General features: G+C 49.7%; 1 protein-coding gene across 17 annotated transcripts in view; it reads right to left on the bottom strand.

Annotated features, from left to right (window-relative positions):
• CD44 (CD44 molecule (IN blood group)) overlaps positions 1 to 19,877 on the bottom strand; it is an 87,217-nt gene that overhangs the window by 47,942 nt on the left and 19,398 nt on the right. For all 17 annotated transcript variants that reach the window (XM_070564762.1, XM_070564778.1, XM_070564765.1 and 14 more), the window contains 2 exons: positions 4,065 to 4,230; positions 469 to 602 (listed from right to left, as the gene is read on the bottom strand). In XM_070564762.1, coding sequence (XP_070420863.1) covers positions 469 to 602; positions 4,065 to 4,230 — 300 coding nt within the window. The remainder of the gene's footprint in view (positions 1 to 468; positions 603 to 4,064; positions 4,231 to 19,877) is intronic.

Below are 19,877 nucleotides of genomic sequence, written 5' to 3'. Positions count from 1 at the left end.
GTGCTCTGGCCCCTGCTCCCTCTCTGACCACACGGTCCTCTCTGCCCGCCGTCCTCAGAGCTGCCTGGCACACCGGCAGAACGATGGCCTGCAGCCCGGCTCTGGCTGGCCGTCTTTCCCTCACCTCAGTCAGGGCACTCGCAAACGCGCTCCTCAGACGCATCCTCCCCAACTGCCGTCTCAGAACAAAGGCAGCCCCAGCACCTGGCAGCCTCTTGCTCTGCTTGCTTTCCTATAGTGCTTGTCACTCTGACTTCAGATAAAGTGTTTTTTTGTTTACTGTTGGCCTCCCCGACTCAGCAGGTAAGCACCCTGGGGGCAGAAATCTCGTCTCTGCTGCAGAGACGTTCGGTGACTATGTGCCACGGGAAGTTCCATTTAAGCAGGACTGGACCCTGTCGGCCACGCTGCCAAAGGCTTCCACGCCAAAAGCAAGCGCAACGCGGAGACCCCCGGCTCAGAACCAACCTGAGGCATTGAAGCAATAGGTGTCGTACTGAGAGGTGTTGGACGTGAGGATGTACACGCCCGTGTTGTTGGCGGCACAGATGGAGTTGGGGTGGATCCGGGGGATGACCACGTGCCCTTCTATGAACCCGTACCTGCAAAAGAAAACCTAGAGGTTACCCCCCACAAGGCCGTGACAGGGATTTCATCACACCCCATGGAGTGACGTCCCACACGGTGCAACACCCCATTCAGTTCACCCCCAGGATGCTAGAGGTTGGACCACTGGATTATGCGACATCCCAAAACAACAGCAGACGGAGAGGGGAAGGGATCTGCAAGGCTGACAGGGACAAAGTCATTTTATTTAGGGCTCTACAAGGAGCTTTTCTTCTTTTTTTTTTTTTTTTAAAAGGCTCATGAAAGAAAAAATTTGTTTCAAATAAAATCTGTGATCAGCAGTGTCAAGTGAATCTGCACAAGCAGACGGCAGCCCGAGTCAGGAAGCGAGAAGAATGAGCACCTGATAATGGGAGATTCCCTCTGGCTCCCCATTACCTTCGTGTTTTTCAGAAAATGCATAAAGCCACCAGCTCCCATAAGCCAGGGCCGGGCGGCTCTTGGTTATAGTCCGCAAATGTCAAACCCTCCTGATTTCTCACCGCTGCCCTTCTCTCCTGGTCTCATCTTTCCCGGTGATGCCCTTACTCCAGACTCCATTACTCTAAGCACGAAGCCTTGTTTATATGCCAGAGACAAGCACATTTTGCCTCCTGAGCATCCCAGGCATAATTCCATTGCCAGTGGAAGTCAAGTGACTGTCACTAAAATGGGAGTAATAGTGATTAAATGAACAGATAGCGACGCAACATTAGACAAAATGCGAAAGTAGACAACAGACAACACCCAGCCCTTTTTGTCAGCATCACAGTGGCCAAATTCTTACTCACTGCACAATTTCTCCTGAATAGAAAATGCCTCAAAAAATTAGATGTGGGCTGAGGAAATACCATTTGCAAGGGAAGGGCTGGTGGCAGAGGCAGGGCGGAGAGGGAGACCGTAAATCCAGCGAGCGTTTGAAAATGCAGCGTTGGCTGAATGCACAGCGTGGACCCTTCAGTCTCTCCTGCCTGGGGCCACAGTACCCAGCGCAGCATCGCCCCGCGGGATCCACAGACATGGCTGTGAGTTTGAAATCTCTGAGCACATAGAAGTCATCAGGTCTCTGTTGCAATTGCAGCTTCTATGACTAACTCTTCGTCTGCATGGAGAGACTGGTTTCTCCAGAGGCTCCTTAGCTTGTTGGGGGTGGGAGGGATGCAATTAAATGTTAATAAGTTTCCATATAGCTGAGAAGTGCTACTAATCTGGGTGGGGCAGACAGAAGAGCGGAGCTGCTAAGGCTCTGACAGCCTCTGATACCGCCCTCCATCCTGGGCAGATATCGGATCCATGGCCACCGGAGGGAAATGACGGAAAGGAGTTTTGCAACACTGAAAACCACCTATGGGTGGAACGATAGATTTCTCTGGCACAGTTTTTCTTTTTTCTTCTTTTTAAATAATAATACTCCCTGGTGAGCCTACACCCCACCCGACCCCCATCACACTCGGCAAGTCTATATATCGACATCTTAGAATCCACATTCCTTTTGTAAGTTATTCTCAGTTTTGCCACATCGTGTGGGCCGCCACATTTATGTGTTGCGCCGTACATGAGTTGAGGCTACTAAAATTTATCAGCGTGCATATTGCACGAGTAGGTTGCTCTTCCAGGAGGAAAGAACTACTAGGCAAATGCACGTGGCACACTTCCACCTCCTGTTTGCTCTCAGTCCTTCCGGAGAGCTTGGTCATTAAAATCTTGCCCTGGGATCAGATGAAACAGCGCAGACTGTGGACTCCTCCCTGTGCAAGTAACGTGGCCCCGGGGCGAGCTGCAGGACCTCTCCAAGCCGCAGTTGCTTCATCCGTCAGCGGAGTGATGCAGTCGACCCAGGTCTGAGGAGGAAGTGGGGGCTACGGGCCAGTGGGCAGCAGGGCCCCCAGCACTCAGTGCTCACTGATCAGCCATGGGGAGTGGGAAGAACCTGCCTTCTTTGCAGCATATGAGAACATCTCTGTATTTCAGAAGCATGACGTACCTGCCTTTCACAATAAAAATCCAGCTTGCTAAATCCACTTTCTAGGCTGCTGGCCTGGTCAGGGCTGTATTTAAACACCTTGCCTTGGGAAGAGAATGAATGGGTCTGCTGACTGGCCTTCCTTCACCGCAGCCTGCAGGTCTGGCTCCATACCTACCAGAGCTCTCTGCCTTTGCCTGCTGTTTTCCTACTCTCCCAGGCTGCGTCTGGACACACAGAGGGCTGCGTCCATCCGCTCTTAGTTCCAGAGCAGTGCTTCTCAATGGAACTTTCTGTGATAATGGAAATGTTCTGTAATCCATGTTGTCCAATACAGTAGCCATTTGTGGCTAATGGAGCACTTGAAATGTAGCTAGTGCCCCTGAAGAACTGAAGTTTTAATTTTATTTAATTTTGACTAAGTGTAAATCGCCACCTGTGGCTGGTGGCTACCACATGCGACAGTGCAATTTTAGAGTAAGATTTTCCCTCTTTCCAGCAAGCGTCCGCCACCACTCACCATGTGGGTACCTTGTCCCGTAACAAAGGCCAGGGGAGAGATATGCTGACCTTACACTCAGTGGTTTCCTTGAAGAGTTCTGCAGCTCCACTTTGAGAAAGCGGTCCGTGTTTGTGTGCAGGTGTGTGGAAGAGAAGCGGAACCACGGTGCCTGACGACACAGCATGGCGAGAGCACAGAGGAGGGCAGCAGACTGGGGTGGTCACTGCAGGGCGGTCCTTCAGACCACCCAGAGCCCTTCTAATGAAAATAAACCAAGCCTAGACCCTCCACCGCGGGCCTCACTGCCCCACGGCGCTGGCTCTTAATGTGCACCACCGGCCACAGGGTGTCGGGAATTTAAAGAAAAGGCTGCTGTCTGCTGTGATTGTCCTGGAGCAGAAGGACTGCCGAGGGCTCCACAGAGCACTGCGACATCAGGTAAGAGGCAGCTGAGGAGGCCTTCCTCGCTCCCTCCGATTGCTTCCCAGTCACTTGTAATAATATACTTTAACAACTTTCATGGTCTTTTATTTACCCTCCCAAACCACAGCAATATAGAAGAGAAATAAAAGAGAGAGCGAGTTGTTTGAAAAATCTGCTTTGAGCCGAGTCTGCAGGGCCAAGACTCCAGCAGGCACATATTTATTGGAAACACTGTCATTTGGTTTCCATCCTCCTGTGGTTCCCAGGACGCTACTACACGCTTCTTCAGAGCTGGAGAGCGCTGGGGAGCCTTTCAGGCAAGAGGAGGGTTCCAACCGATGGCCCTTAGTGGCCTCCTCTGGGCAACCCCGCCATGACTCACAAAGGTGTCTTTAGCTGGCTTTAAATTCCAGCTGTCACAGGGGTTCCAGATTGCCTCGGCCAAATTAATAGCTGGGGCCGACCATCCAGGCAGCCACCCCCTCTGCTGTCGGGGAGCAGCCTTCCCAATGCCAAGCCCCACCTGCTAGACCAGGCAGCCAGTTTTCTGCAGCGGGTGCTGGCTCTTACCTGCAGGTCTCAAAGCCAATGTTCAGTGCTTTCTGCATCTGGGCCATGGTGGGCAGGGTGCTGTTGAAAGCCTTGCACAGGTCCGCGGCCTCCGTCCGCGAGATGCTGTAGCGGCCATTTTTCTCCACATGGAATACCCCTGCGTATCGGCAGGTTATGTTCAAATCTACGGGATGAAGCAGAAGTGTTAGAGTCTTTCACATAAGTAATTCGCGAAGGGTAAGAAGTTTGTTTTAGGGTAGGTTCATTAAAAAGACTCATTAAAAAATGTCTCTACTGGCCAGAGCCTTCAACAGTCACGCCAGCATTTCAAAGCCCCACTACAGCCGGCTGGAATCTGAGATCAGACTGAATACACAGCGTCAGGCTGACGTGTTCTCCACCAATGGTCCACGACAAGTTTCTAAAAAGTATAGGATTTATTTCTGATTATCCAAGTAATACAGACTTGTGGAAAACTGACAAAATTCAGGGAAGAAGCGAAGGGAAAGTAAGTTCACCACTAAGAAAGCTATTGTAAACCTTTTTAATTAAATGTTTTGCCATATCTTCTTTCAGTTTGTGTTCTGAATGTGTGTGTGTGTGTGTGTGTACACACGCTTACATAGTTAAAATGGTCCTGAAAATACAGTTTTAGATTTGGGAGCCTTTTTTCCACTCAATCTTACATTACGAGCATTTCCCCACAATCCCCTGGTGTTGCTCCCGCGCACATGACTTTCAGCGGCTTCTGGCTACACCCGGAATAGCTTCCTTAACGTGGCTGATGAGACCTGCGTGATCTGGCTCCTGTCCCCTTCTCTAACCTTTACGTAGCTCACTCTGCACCAGGCAGCAAGCTTTCCCTCCGTTCCTTTGGAACTGAGCTCCTGCCGGCCTTCAAACGTTTGTGTCTGCCCTCCCCTCTGTCTAGAATGTTCCATCCTCAGATCACCACAGTTTCGTCTTTCAACTGCTCATCACCTCATCTTACAGTCCTTTCCTGAACACTCTCAGTCCAACAGAAAGCATCTCCCTCATCTCACGCTGCTTCTGTGTCTTCACAGGAACTTGTTCATTTATTTGTACATTTAGTTATTAACCATTTGCCCTTTCTGTGATGGAAGCTCCAGAAAAGCAAGAGTCTTTTGCTCATTTGCAGCTATTTCTCTAGCCCTCACAACAGCGGCTGACGGAGAGTAGATGCTCAACAAATATTTGTTGAATGAATACATGACTCTCTCAAAATCACACTTTCAACATATTGACAGATAGATCCAAGACCCTCAAAATTTGTTCCCCCAAATTTAATGGCATTCAAAATGAAGCCCAAATACTATCAACTGGTTAAAGAATGATTTAATCCAAGAACATGTGAGTTTCACAGACATTAATCTGAAATCTCAGGAAGGAGCTGAAAAATCATCTGGTTCTACTGATTCTGTGTGACAATCTCAAAAGACGTCACAGACCTTAACTGAAAGCTCATTATTCTTCTGGGACTATATCATCTCCGGTTTGCACCGGAGGAAACCAACACAGAAAGGTTGAGTCATTGAAACTGTCCTGGTGAAGCAGGATTCCTCCTGAGCTCTTCCAGGAGCCTCAAAGCCCATCCTTCTCCACGGAAGCTTACTGACACTTACTCTGGGCCCACGACGTGGCAGCCCACGTGCCAGGCCAGGCGCCGTTCTGTTAGTTATGAACCAGGCCTGCATTCAGACAGAATTGGCTTTCACTCAGACCCTGTCTGTCACTCGTGCAGGTCCAGACGTAGCCAGGAAGATTCTGCTTATTTATCACTGAGAAAACTGAGGCTGAGAGAAGTGAGTTGCCCAAGGAAGTGAGAATTTCTGTCCAGAGCCTGTGGTTGCCTTCCTGAATCCCAGGTGCTTTGTTCCACATTTCGGAGTTGACAGCAATGGAGCGGAGGGGGAAGGCCGTTTCCTGCAGGTCCCTGGGAACCAGCACCTTTGGGTTGTGTTGCATCATCTCCCAAGAACCCTGAGAGGTGAGTTCTATGTATGTATGCATGGATTATTTATAGGTGAAAAAACTGAAGCTCAGAAAGACTGAACGCCTTCCCAAAGTTGCCCAGCTATTAAGTGGCAGAGTGGAATTCCATCTCAGGTCTGTTTAACACCAACATCCGTGCTCCAAACCACTTTGCTGTGTGCTCTAGGATCCTCTCAAGTCATTAGAGCTAGTCTTCGCTCTCAAGGAGAGAGATAAACCTAAACACCTCTCACCTAAAGACAAAGATAGGGGCAGTATCACTGAGCTGTACACGCAACACTGCTTTCTCCTTTGTGAGCAGGAAGCAGGTTCCAACCACAAGAAAACAGGGTCTCGCAAACGCCAGATGAGACGATAAGAGAACTGTTAAACTCCTGTAGGGTCTTTCTTGACTGAAAATAGTAAAAGAAGAAACAAGAAATGGAGCTTTGAAAAGATATAAGCCAATATCAATTGGTTTCCTTTTCTTTTCTTTGCATCATTCTCATGTGGTTGTTTTGCATCAGAACTAGGTGAAATAGACAAAATGTGTTTTTGTGTGATCAGTTCATTTTGGAGCCTAATGGTGTCCTTCTGAAGCCACTAATACAACACTTGGCTGATGAAGCAAGAGGAGCAGAGAGGAGAAAGACTCAAAAGGCTCTTCTGAAACGCTGTTTGTTTTTACTGACATTTGTTCAGCTTTGGCCTCGCTTGGCCAATCTTAGCAAAGGGAAGTTGTTTCACTGGGTGACAGCCCTTCTGGGAGCTCTCCCTGTCTGGCGTACAAAAGACAAACACGGCTTCCCAATCAGCTTCTTGGAGGGGAGGCTGATGGGAGGGACCTGAGCGGGTGCCAGGAGAGGCGAACTGCCTGCCAGCACTGGGCCAGGTAGCTGCTGTCACTCCAGGTTAAAATAAAGTCTGAGGCCTGGACGGTGGTTTGGAGCTGACTGGCAGTTTCTGTCTTACTAAAATTAATTCTAGCTTGTCACCTGGCACGCAGAATATGCAAACGCAAAAGGAACCAACTCAGACTGAGAATTTGCATAAAATTCCTTGAGTTCCGTGTGCAGCAGCCAATGTAACTTTGTAGGCAATACATGCGTGTGTTGCGTGAGTGTGTCCTCATGTATGTGTGCAAGTAGTGAGTGCGTGGTTGCGTGTGCTTGTGGTCAGCCAAGAGAGGAGGAAGCAGATAGCTTCAAGCTTCACCCTTCCTAGACTGCGAGCCTTCCAGAGGGCCTGACAGATAGGAGGGATCAGCAAAGGGCTGAGGAATGGATGAAGTTCTGAGCCACCTGAAAATTCCAGTTTACATTTATCTTAATCTCATAAAAAAGGTCCCACTCCTAACTCCTAACTCCTGACGGCATCTGGCTATCTAAGAATTGCAAAGACGGTGCCAAAAACCTCCTTTCAGGTCAACTATCGCACAAGTGTGCACCGTCCTCTCCTCCGAGCCCCTCTTGCCTTAAGAGCAATCAAGACTTCAGGGCTGTACATTCTTTAAGTCCTGATAATTTATGGAGACTTTCCAACAGGGCTCCTTAACACTTCAAACCAAAATTATTACCCCAAAGGGTATTAATAATACTAACGGCCACACGAGTAGCTAATACATATTGTGCACTTATTCTGTGTATGCCAGGCCCCCTTCTAAGCACTTTACAACAACCCTAGGAGGTAGGTAATATTATTATCCCCACTTTCCAGATACAGAAACTGAGGCACAGGGAGGGGAAGAAACCTGTCTAGGTTCACAGAGCCGGTAATGGTGGAGCTGGGATCAAACCCAGCCAGTCTGGGCACCACAAGTCCACAGGCTCAGCCACTAGGCTACTACCCCTAGTCCCGATTTAAGTAAGTTTATGACCTCTCAACCTCCCCAACATACAGCTGAGAGCATTCCCAAGGTTCAGGTAAAGTTAGCATAAGGCTGGGGCTTGAGTAGCCATGGACTACAGGTCACTGGGTAGGGCACCAGCATCTATGACAATGGCACTGGCCACGCTGCCAACCCTGGAGAGAGGCAGGACTCCCCAGACGTCTGGACATCTCTCCTGAGAAACAGAGGCCTCTGTGGTTCAGGGTCTGCTGTAACTCAAGAGGCTAATATTAAATCGCCAATTGCATCTCTCAAACAAGCCTTTCCAACTGGAAATAAATCAAGAATGTTTTCTGTTGAGCCCTCTGGTCTCCAATAAATCTCCTGTATCATGTAATAAACTGTCCTGAGTCCCTCCCTCTGAGAGACCCAATGGGCAACATTAACTGTTTGAGGCCAATTTTAGATGCAGGGAGGAGCCTGGAGGGAGAAATGCGCCGCCCCCCCCCCGCCAGCAGTTAGGGGGCTAGTTACTACAGAGTTGCCAGGAGGACAGAGGGCGTACGGGGCCCAGCACCCAGGGATCTCGTCACCCACATGGCAAGAGGTCTGCCGGTGAAGATCAGCAAAAGGAGCTCTCCAAGAGGGTGTCTTTACTATCTAACTATTGTCTGGCACTCAACTCGCGTGAAGGTTGGTAGTGCAGCTTAGTTTGGACCAACTCAAATCCGGGTTCAAATCCTGACACTGCCGCTCCCTCCAGGTTGCACAGTTAATTAGTCCCTTAACCTCTCTGAAGCTCAGCCTTCTCAGTGGGATGACAACACCAACCTGTCAAGGGTTTGTGGGACTGTTAAATGAGATGAGGTATGTCAAACACTTGACATGGTGTCTGACACTTATTTAGAGCCAATGGGGATTGCAAACTTATGAGTTGGCTTGTATGCTTCAGAAAATTTCATTTTCACAAAAATGCTGTGAAGTAGGCACTATTGCCAAACCCATTTTAGAGACAAGGAAACTGAGGCACAAAGAGGTGTAGTAGCTTGCCCAGAGTCAGGGCTCTCATCTCTGTGCTATGCTGCCAGTTATGCAGGGTTCTGAGCAAATTCTTACTTGGATAAACCACAGCTGACCCATAACACTGTTAATCTTGCCTATATTTTCCACTAAGGCTCGGATCAAGGAAAACAGGTCTCTCTAGCAAAATCGCCCCAGCACATTTCAAAACTTCACCTAGATTGTAGAGCCTGAGACGAACGGTCATTTCCCAAGTGGTAGGAAATCCCAACAACATCCGCTGGGAGTAGAGCACCGTATAATTTTTACCCAACTTGCTGTTATCTCCATCTTCCCACCCTTTACCGGGAGGTGAATGAGGAGCCACACAGCTGGCTAGTGATGGAGCTGGGTGACAAGAGGTTTTCAACCTGGAATCCATGAGTTGGTTTTAAGGGGTCCATAAACCTGTGAAATTGTACGCAAGATTGTGTGTGTGTGTGTGTGTGTGTGTGTGACACATGCATGTGCATGTGTGTGGGTGTTTTGGTGGGGACAGTATCCCTGGGTTTCACTAGTTTCTCAAAGAAGTCTATGACACAAACAGGTAAAGAATTACAAGAAATTATTATCTCCAAGGTCTCTTAGGTAATCAGAAATTTCCAGGATTCTGGAATTTTGGAACTTCCCTGTGGGCTTCATGACAGCAGGGTCTGTGTGTCTCGGTCACCACTGTGTCCCCAGTACCCAGCACAGTAATGCACGGAGTAGGCACACATTGAACAAATGAATGAACGAGTGAGTGAACATTCTTCCCCTCCACATCCCACAGGACAAGCAGACTTATAGGGTGCAAAGAAAGCATCTCTCAGGTCCATTCCCCATGTCACATCCAAAGAATCACCAGCTGGGCTTTGTTGAGAATTCCCCATTGGACACTTTAAAATGTCTTTGACCCGAAGCATTTGCTTCTGAGAAACTTCGCTGTTTTCCCTGAAAGGAAATGTTTCAGAGATCAACTTAATTTTGTAACTGGCTTTCTGTCTGAAATTCGAAGCCGTCTTCTCAGCCACCAGCATGGCCTTTTGCATCCTGTCATAGCACCACTTCTGAGGTCAGATCTCCTGAGAGAGGACAACAGACATCAAGCATCCCATGTGGAGACCCCCAGAAGACCCTCTACAACCACACTCTGCTCAGAGACTCTCAGTTCTCTAAACCAGACTTCTCCAGATGGTCCAAAGTGAATTAATTTATTTTCTAACATGCCACCCAGATGTGCCTCACCCCTATTTGTCATCCCCTCAGAGGGATAAGGCAGAATTAGATTTTTTTCTACTGATTTGGTCCGAGTAAGCTATGTGTCTGGGAAGTTGCTTTTTCTTGAAGATGAGAATAAGGCCAGTTCCTCCTACGCAATGACTGGTCAGTTTCCACGGCCCTGATGGTAACTTCAGGCACTCACCGAGTGCCTGCTCTGGGTCATATGAGGTTTTCAACATCTTACACCTAAGGATTCATTTAATTCTCACGACAATCCTATGTGCTAGGCACTTTGATTATCCCCATTTTACACAGGAGATGAGTGATCCATTGGGATGACAGGAATAACCTGAGCTGGTGGCCGGTGGACACGATTGCAGCCGGGCAGCCCAGCTGAACACACTGCAGTGCTAAATTGCACCTTGTGCATGGGACAGAGGTTAAAACGACAGGAAATCCACTATTCTCCATGAGGTTTCTAAAGTTCAGAGAGGTGAGCATTAGAAGAGAGTTCTGGAGAGAGGAATTTGAGGTAACTGAATATTATTTGAAGATCAGAGGTCCCCTGATTTCAGGCCATGAGGCTTTAGAAGGGCAGGGCCCTTTGCTCGAGAACTTTGTAAGACTTGAGTGGAAAAACCCTCACTAACGGAATTACCACCGTGCCTGAGGGAAGATTCCAAGGTGTCCATGTTCGCTGGCTTTTCCCAGCAGAGGGTGGCTACCTCTCTCTGGTTCCACCTCTGCTCCTTCCACGATTTCCTGGGAATCGAGAGTCCAGCCTGAGCTGCAGCCTCAGGCCTCCTCTGCCCTTCATAGCCCGTGGGCAGTGCAGCAGGGCAAAGGAAGGGAAGACCCTGAGACTCAGGGTTGGCTCAGGGCTGGGGTGCCAGACCACAGGCTGTCCTTGGGACATTTCGAGATGTTGGCCGCCCAACCTGGAAATCTCAACAGACCACGCTGAGATGCCGGCTGATCTGGCTGGAGCATGGGACTCTGGTCTGACTGCATCCGACTCTATTGAGCTGCTGGGAGCCGGCCACACGCAAGCCTCTTGGGCAGTGGCAGCCAAAAGTATTGGTGAGCTCCCCACATTTTTTCATTTTTATAGTGTTTATCATGAACAGCCAGGATTCTGTTTCTTTTGATTTGCTGAGCTCATGTCTGAAAAAGATTATGCAACTCACAAACCTAATTGAGCTGATTCTGATCAGAAGCCGGCAGAGAAAAGGCCAGTTTTTTCGAAGTATTATTGCTAATTGGATCCTCTGTGTTTAAAGTCAGGAGGGACAACAGAGAGCTGCTAACCAAATTCCCCTGTGACACGAGAGAAAACAAAATACAGAATGACTGAGCATGCTCCCTCAAGCCAGCTGTGAGAAAAGCAGAACCTCAGGGGTCCGTAATTGCTAGACTCCTGACTCCTAGTCCAGTGCTCTTATGACTAAACTACTTTTATAAGAAGCCTGAGCAGGCCGTTCCCAATAAAGCCATAATCCGCTGTCTTAACAGGACACGAGGAAGCCGATCTCTTCTCCATCGCTTTGACTGCTTGATGTGGTCAAAGCCCAGAAGTTTCCATCTGGGAGTCTTCCTAGCTATTATAGCCCCTGCTGCCACCCAGGCCTGCCAGTCCAGAAGGCTTGCAGACTTCCTGCTGCCCCCACGTCACTTGCCCCCATCCCCTGATGCCCATGTGATGGGTGCCCGATGAAAGGGACTATTGTTCAGCATGCACTTCTGAATGAGGCCAGAATCACACTCGGTGACCCGATCGCCTTTGGCTGCCCAGTGCAGACCATGAGTCTTGAGTGACTCAGTCTCTCCCGGAATTGCCCTGGAGGCGGGTGAGGGTTTAATGAGCAGAGAGAACAGGCATGCACCATCATATCCAGAGAATTTCCTCCAGAATGTGTCCTGCGTTGCTTTCAACTGAGCTATTCATCTCTTGGCACTTAGAAAGGAAATGCACCCCAACTTCTTGGCGCCTGGCTACACCCCGTGAGCCCTCAGCCTTTTGTCCATGGAGCACAGAGCCTGTCATGGCAGCCAACTCTGAACCACAGGGGCCCGTCACATCCACTCTGTCAGAGGAGAATGCAAAGGGCCACCACTCTGGCCTTTCAGTCAAGAACTCCAAATGACCAGCCCAATGAAGCTCTTGGGTTGTTTTCACAGAGTCTAAAAAGAGACCCCAGCCCTGCCTCCTAGTAGGGTGACAGAACTGGGGGAGGGCGCGGGAAGGGGAGAGCAGTTTAGGCCCCCGCTCGGGATCCTGGGTCCAACAGAGTCTTTCTGGCAAAGGACACTGTGCGTCCCAGAACTGTCACCTCAGTGGACAATTCTGAAAGGCCAAGTGGTCCTGAGTGGGCGAGTCTCCAGGAAGAGAGCCGAGGGAGAGAAACCACAGCGTGGACCTCTGCGTGTTGCCACGGTGGTCAGGAGACGTTCAGCTCTGGCCTTGGAACCTTTGTCTTCTTCTTTTCCAGATCCTGTCAGTTTATCAGCCTGACTAGCACGACCCCAGGATGTGGTAAGTGACAGGAAAGAGCATCTGAGGGGCCCACATGGAGTTTTTCCTGTTGCAAGTAGGAAAAAAGGAGGCTCCCACAGTGCTTTGTAACTGGCTCTTTCCTCCGGGTCGTTACAGCGCCGGCTACTGCAGCCAATTCACGTCCAGCTTTTGCTCAGGGGTGTTGCCGGCACGTTGAGGAACAGGCTGACTTCAATTTGAGGTAAGTGCTCCCTGAGAGTGGAAGAGGCTGACACGGCCACTCACAGGCAACGGCTGCATTTTGGGGCGTGTCGTGGGTCCCCGACACACTGAGAGTCCGGGGTCCACATCTGGGAAAAGGATGAACTGGTTCTAGCCTCAGTCCTGTTACGGAAAAGCTGTGTGACCCTGAAGAACCCACTCCAGCTCCCTGTTCACACCTAGCCTTCCCACCTCCCAGGAGGAAACGAGCAGTTAGGAAAGCTTGGAGCCTGTGGCATGAAAGGAAGAGGAGTGATACGCACCCCTGGGACAGGATTAAAATCTAGGAAAGCTTCTCAAAAATCCCACATGAATTAAGAAGACACGTTTGGGCTCTGATCCCCGCAGAACGGACGGGTCGGAGTCTAAGCTGGCTTCAGGAAGCCTGCCAGGGAGGGGCCCTCCCCCTTCCAACGGGGAAGCCCTCACACCTCCCAAAGCAGCTCTGGGAGGCCCGTTGGGTAGGTGCCAAGGACCCATTTTACAGATGAAGAAACCGAGGAACAAGAGATTCGAGACTCAGTCTTAGAGTCTGAACAAAACCCAGACACCAGCTCCGGTTTTCAGGTCTGTCTCAGTTTCCCCATCCCTGTCCCCAGCGGATCAACAAGCAAGGTGGAAGTGGCAGCTCCCAGCAGGAGGGACGGCGCTCAGACTTGCCTACGCCGCCCCCACGAAGTCTGAGGCAGAACCTAGGGTGGGTGCAAGGAGAGCTGCCCAGTGGGAGCTGCGGTGAGGGTGGAGGGGCAGACCCCAGACTCTAGATCCACCATCTGGTCTCTCTAGCCCAGCCACCCTCCCCCAATGGTCCCGACGCCCTCCACAATGCTCTAGAAGGCCCCAGGGAACATTCTGGAACCACCGCAGCAGAGGCCAATCACAGCCATGGTAACCACCCCTTAGCAAGGCCTGCCATGTGCCACAGGCTCCAGAGCATTTGGAGCCCTAGGAGGGTTAGTCACGCCACGTGACGGCTGTGGAAACAGGGGCTCAGAGCGCGGAGGAGTGAGCACAGGGCCCTGCAGCTCACATGAAATGCGTTGTATAAAAGTGCTTTACAATGACACGGGCTCAGCAGTATTGTTTATGTACTTTCTCCCTCGGACTCAAGAATAAAAATAGCTTGCAATGTAAAGCTCTCCACAAAGACCGCCCCTAGTTCACTCTGTGGAGAGCAGATGGCGAGTCTGAATTTCCAACCCTGTTCTCCAGGGTCGGGAACTGGGCGCCAGTGGGCTTGATGGGAGTTAGAGAATCAGAAGCTGAGCTGAGGCCGTCGTCCCGGAGCCACCCAGACGGAGGGGAGCAGGAGGCCGCCACCAATTCCCACAGAGCCCAACGTCACCACAGTCCAGGGCCTCTCCGACTTTGATTTTCTTTCCTCTTGCCTGTCTCTTTTAGCATCTTCTCCAGTGATAAAGAAAAGGTTCTGGAATTTATGGAGTGCCAGACACGAGTCCAGGTGCCGTGACAGATGTCAGACCATCTCTAACCCCCAGAGCAGCTTTGAGAGGTCAAATTTATCACCTCCATTTTGCAGATGAAATCAGTGAAGTTCAGACCACAACGACCCAATATCCCACTGGGACAGCAGCAGAGCCAGGCGTCAAACCCTGGGACGACACCTCGTCTCCAACATGAGTTAGTCGAGACTCAGTTTACCAAAGCCAGGCCTCTCTGCTCACGGCATGTGGGTCCTCACACGGGGACTTGAAGTGCAAGTGCCGGTGTCCTTGGGACACTCAAGCTCCTGCAGACCCTACCGCTGAGCCCCTGGATGGGCTGCCAGTCACATCCACACTAACACAGCACCTACTGTGTGCAGGGCTCTGTGCTCAGCGCTTCGCACTGATTATCTCATTTAAGCCCCACAACAACCACATCAGATAAGTGCTATCATCAGCACCAAACCTTTTTACAAATAAGAAAACTTATTTGTGTAGAGAGCTTGAGGAACCTGCGCGTAGTTGCACCACGAGGAGTCAGGCCGCCTGGGCCCTTCTCTTAGTCAGCACATGGGAATGCCTCACTCACTGCTTCGCTCCAGCAGCTTCCAGGCGGGCTGCAGGGCACAGCCTCCCGCCAGAGAGTTTGAGCAGCTCTGGGTTCATATTTGCCAGCGCCATGCAGACAGGCTGGTGGAGAGGAGCTGGTTCCCCATTTATCTTCTGGGGGGGGAACTAACAGACCAAATGAGATGGGGAAAATGTCACAGAAAAACAGGCCTGCACTGGGACTGAAGAGGCCTGTGCCCTAGAGGGAAAGCTTGAGGAATGGAGTGCATATCTGTCTCGCCGGGATGGTGGACAGGTCACTTCCGCTTCTCTTTCCATGACAAACACCTGCTCTTCCCATGATAAACAGTATCTGGTTCAGACAGCCCTTAGACTGATGGTTTTTAGCCTCTTTTCCCCATAGCACCACTTCAATTCAGAGAAGGGACAATGCCAGTCACACTCGGATGGGCCCCAGGTGCCTTAGAGTCCCCAGCGGCCTCTATCTCCATCACTCAAAACATCTCATCTGAATGCAGGTGAGTGAGCATGCAAATTCTTCTAGAAATAGCCACGAGTTTGCTGCAGTTTATAAGAAAAGAAAGTCCTTCATAAGCCCTGGTACTTGGTTGCCAGGAGCCCTGTGCTGACAATGCACATACAACCAATCGTGACCTACAGGTGGACTGAGACAGAACCAGAATCACGCCCTGAGGTTACCGCTGTCCTCTTCAACGACATCAGCAGCGAAGTGATGCAGCTGCAAACGTATTTATGTGCAAAAGCAAGTATCGCGAGTGACTAAGGAGAATTCTAGATTTCCACTGATTCCAAATTCGAAGGGCTCAAAAATCCTCGGATCACATTTTAATAACTCAGCATTCTCTCTCCCTCTGTCTATCAGGCGCTGGAGCGAAGAGGGGGGTGTGTGTGTGTGTGTGTGTGTGTGAGAGAGGCTGGGTTTCCTTCCCAGTTCAACAACTCTATCACTACTCATTCTTCAGATGCTTTTAAGAGCAAAACAAATGTTTCGAAGCAGAAGCCCTACAGAGGGAGAGCCTGGATTGTGGGGAAATTTAGAAAAATTTGAGCGAAAAGATTTCCAGGATCAGTATGGTTCCAATTGCCCTGTGAGCTATACCTTGTAAGTCACACTTCTTGCCAAGCTCTCATGCTCTGAAATCTCATCCGTAACAACAGACGCCGGTCTAAAATGCCAGGCTCCAGAGAACTCATTTCTGACAAGCTTTTAAATCCGACTCAATCCACAGGGTTTGGACCAAAACCTTTACCATTTCATATTCAGCTGGAGAGGGCCAAACATAACTTCCTGTTTTTAAGTGACATGGCCATGCAAAGACCCAGGAGGCTAAAAATGGAGGAAGTTACAAATGACCCTTCTGAGGAGTTGTCAAAGAAAATAAGGTCTTGACTTGCCTTCAAATAAACGGCATCAAACATGGCAAGAGACCACACCCGGTGAAGGCCTGAGATCCTTCCACCACGGACGTTCCACGGTGCTCTAGAAACATCAGCGTGAAGATAGCTGCGCCTCTTCCCGTGAAATCTGTGCCTCCAAAATTGCCTTTAGTCCCCTTAGGACATGGCACAAGGCATCAATTTAAAGCACCTTCTAGAAGATACAGATGTAAGGTGCCAGATATGATGCTGGGTGCTGGGGAGACATACAACGTCCTGCCTTCAAAGAGCTTGTGTTCTGGTGTGGGGAGACAGACAGTGTACAGGTAAATGACCACCAGATAAATAAGGCAATTTCAGGTAGCGACAGTATACACAGAAAATAAGAGGATGCTACAATAGAGAAAGGCAGGGGGTTGCCTTGTCAGGCAGTCTGTGTGGTCTGATGCTCGCTCTTCCATGAACTTATGGGCATATTTTACTTATTTATTATGGGGATTTTGCTGAGACCAGATACCTAGCAAAAGAAAATAATCCGCCTCCACCTCAGCCACAAACCCTCCCCACACACATACACATACACACAGATTAAGTCAGATTCGGAACTCATCTTTGCTTTCTAGGGTACATAAGGAGATGTCTCTAGAATTTGGACTTAGTAGGGTAAGAAGACAGACTTGGAAAGCAGAGCCTATGGCATCTGAATGACGTGATTTCCAGGAGAAGAGTTCCATTTAGGTCATAAGGTGGGTACAGTTGGTGGACTCGGGGTGCGTCTGCCCCTTCTGGGTCTTGGCCTGAACTTCAAGAAGGTAAATCAAACAATAACAGAGCAGCCCATCAGAGGGCAAGTGTGCTGTGTCCGCTCACAAGCCCTCTGGAGGCTTCTAAGAGTCTCCTGGCAGCCCTCATCCTCAGCATCCCTTATTTTATGGTTATCGGTAACAGGTGACTGGAGCGATTTACGCCCCCCCCCCGCCCCGCCCCCAAGTATTGTAAGATTGGCGTGGTGGCTGCGCTGACAGCCTTTCATATCAGAGGGACTGGGGTCCGAGTCCCAGCTTGCGCCCTGGTGGAATGCTCGGCATGCCAACATTTTCTTAACCTTTCAGCCTCGGTTTCTTCGTTAGTAAGTGAAGGTAATGCCTTCCTCACAGGGTGCACTTCAGGAGTCAGTGAGGAAATGCACCTGGGACAGTCAGCAAAGTACCTGATGCTCAGCGAAGTGGCTGGTACTTGATCCATATTAGCCAATCATCTCAAAGATTAAAGTGTATTGACGGCAGCTTAAATATAAAGTGCCTCTTACTCTGACTTAAATCTTGATTAGCTGGTGAGCCACTCACTGTATCATTGGCAACAGCCACTCAAGACCTCCAGTTAGGAGCCAGGAGCCTAATTATCAGAAACATAATAGTGTTCTCTCTAAATAGACGGATGGATGGATGGATGGATGGATGGATGGATAGACAGATAGACAAATAGATAATCTATAATACATCATTCTAGGAAGAAGCTGCCTCAAGTGATACTAACCCATATAATCAAAGTGGGTTCCACTGGGACCATGCCTTATTTATCTTTATAGCCTTGGGGTCTGATATATAGGATGGTGCCCAACAGATGTTTCTTTGGTTTAGTGAGAAAAGCACTAGGCCAAGTCCAGTGACCTGGAGTCTAGTGCCAGACTTCTCACTGATAAGTTGGCAGTACTTGGAGAAGCCTCCAGTTTCTTGATTGGACCAGGAAGAACTTGGGTTTGATAATCTCTAGTTCCCCAGCCTACCCAGCCTTCTGCTTCTAGAAGGAGAGGGCTATGTTTCTTTGTAAGTTGCTCTCTAAACACTCCAGGAACCCAAGTGGCTCCTTGCCTGCAGGGTTGTGGCGTTTCCCACTGGAATCAAGGCGGTGGTGGCAAGCAGGGTGGACTGGCCAGGGAAAAGAAGCAACAGACAAAGCAAGAGAGTGTTCCCAGCATCCTGCTCTCAGATCGCACCACGTAAACGCCTTCCAGACGCAGAGACTAGAACCTGCCCACGGAAGCTGGAGGGAAAGAATCGTTTCAATTAAGAGAAATATGGCAGAATTGCTGATTTCCTTAGAGACTCCTCCAAAATTACTATAAACAGCCCCTCCCCTCCCTGCAGTGAATTTCGGCATCGTGGGCCAATTCAATCCATTCTTCAGTGGTGAGACAATCCTCTAGTGAGGCCCTGCGAAGCAGCCCCCACCTGCACTGACTCCCTGACCTTTGGTGGTCTTGGAGGTCCCACAGCCCCTGCGAAAGCGGGAGAGGCAAGTTCCCAGCACCTCCTTGCCTGAAGATAACTCCCACTAGTTCTAAATTGTTTCAAGGCACTTAAATTTCAAGGAGGCAGAAAAATCCAGATTCTGAGGAAGAGGAGATGCCTTGAATTTTCAAGGCCCCGGGTTCTGGGGGTGGAAGAACAGATTAACTACATAAAGTGGAACGGGAACTTGCGGTGTAACGTTAAAAGGGAGAGGAAAACTCTGGACTGAATTCCAGCCCCACCACTTGAGAGCTGAGCCAACTCAGGCAAGTTACTTCATCTTTACGGGCCTCAGTTTCTCAGCCTGTAAAATGGCTCTGATGAAGTTCAGTCATTCGTTTGTTCAGTGGATATTTGCTGAGCACCTCAAAGAGAAGTTTATGGGAGTTTGATAATAAATACACAAAAAGCACCCACATTGAGGGTGGATTATAACAGGTGTTTAGCAAATGTCAATCTTTCCCCTCCCACAGGAAAGTAAAACCCGGCCACAGCCCTCCCCGATACCAAGGAGACCCCTGGGTTCTTATTTATGATGTATTTACACCCTGAAAAATTATTTGTGCTTTGATAATTTCCATTTCAGCCCAAACAACAGTCCGCAGCCACTCTCATGAAATTAAAAGCACAATGAGAACCTGACACAAATGCAAACAAGGTGCAAGAGCCTTACTCACTTCTGAGGTGTGGCTGGCAGTGGGCAGATCTTCCTTTCTTTAGAGGAGAGCTGAACTAAGCAGTTAAAGGCAATTAAAGGTATCTTTGGAGATGAGAGCATTCAACACCCCAGGGATGGACGGGTGGGCACTTGATGCGCTCAGAGGCTGGTCCCCTATCCACAACCAGGAAATTCCAACCTAGGGCTTCTGCGGAGGAAGCGGGCTCTGGGAAACTCCAAAATTTCCAGAGTGAGAAGGAAGCTATGCATTAAACTGCCCCTCAGGGCCCTCTCTGCTCTGAGGCCAGGGAACAGCACTGTGCTAGTGAGAGGCAGGAAAATACCACCTCCCCCTCCTGCCCCACCACCAACTGCCAGGACGGAAGGCAGGAAGAGGCTGATCCTGCTGAGACAAGCGGCCTGGGAGATTGACTGTCATGTGCAAGTAAAGACAGGACCTGGGGTGCGTCTCCCCATCTGCCTTTACCAGTTACTGCAGAAGCCGGGGTTCCAGGAACATCCCATGCTGCTTTATCTGCTCAGCAAGAGTTGTTCCAGTAAGCACACGTGAGTGTCAACACTCCGGCGTGCCCTGCTAACCACCTTCAGGGGGATTTCAGTGGCTAATGTTT

This window comes from Equus przewalskii, chromosome 11, assembly GCF_037783145.1.
Source record: "Equus przewalskii isolate Varuska chromosome 11, EquPr2, whole genome shotgun sequence".
In the NCBI taxonomy this organism is placed as follows: domain Eukaryota; kingdom Metazoa; phylum Chordata; class Mammalia; order Perissodactyla; family Equidae; genus Equus; species Equus przewalskii.
The sequence above is the reverse complement of the archived record's forward strand: the minus strand, read 5'-3'. Positions and strand labels throughout refer to the sequence as shown.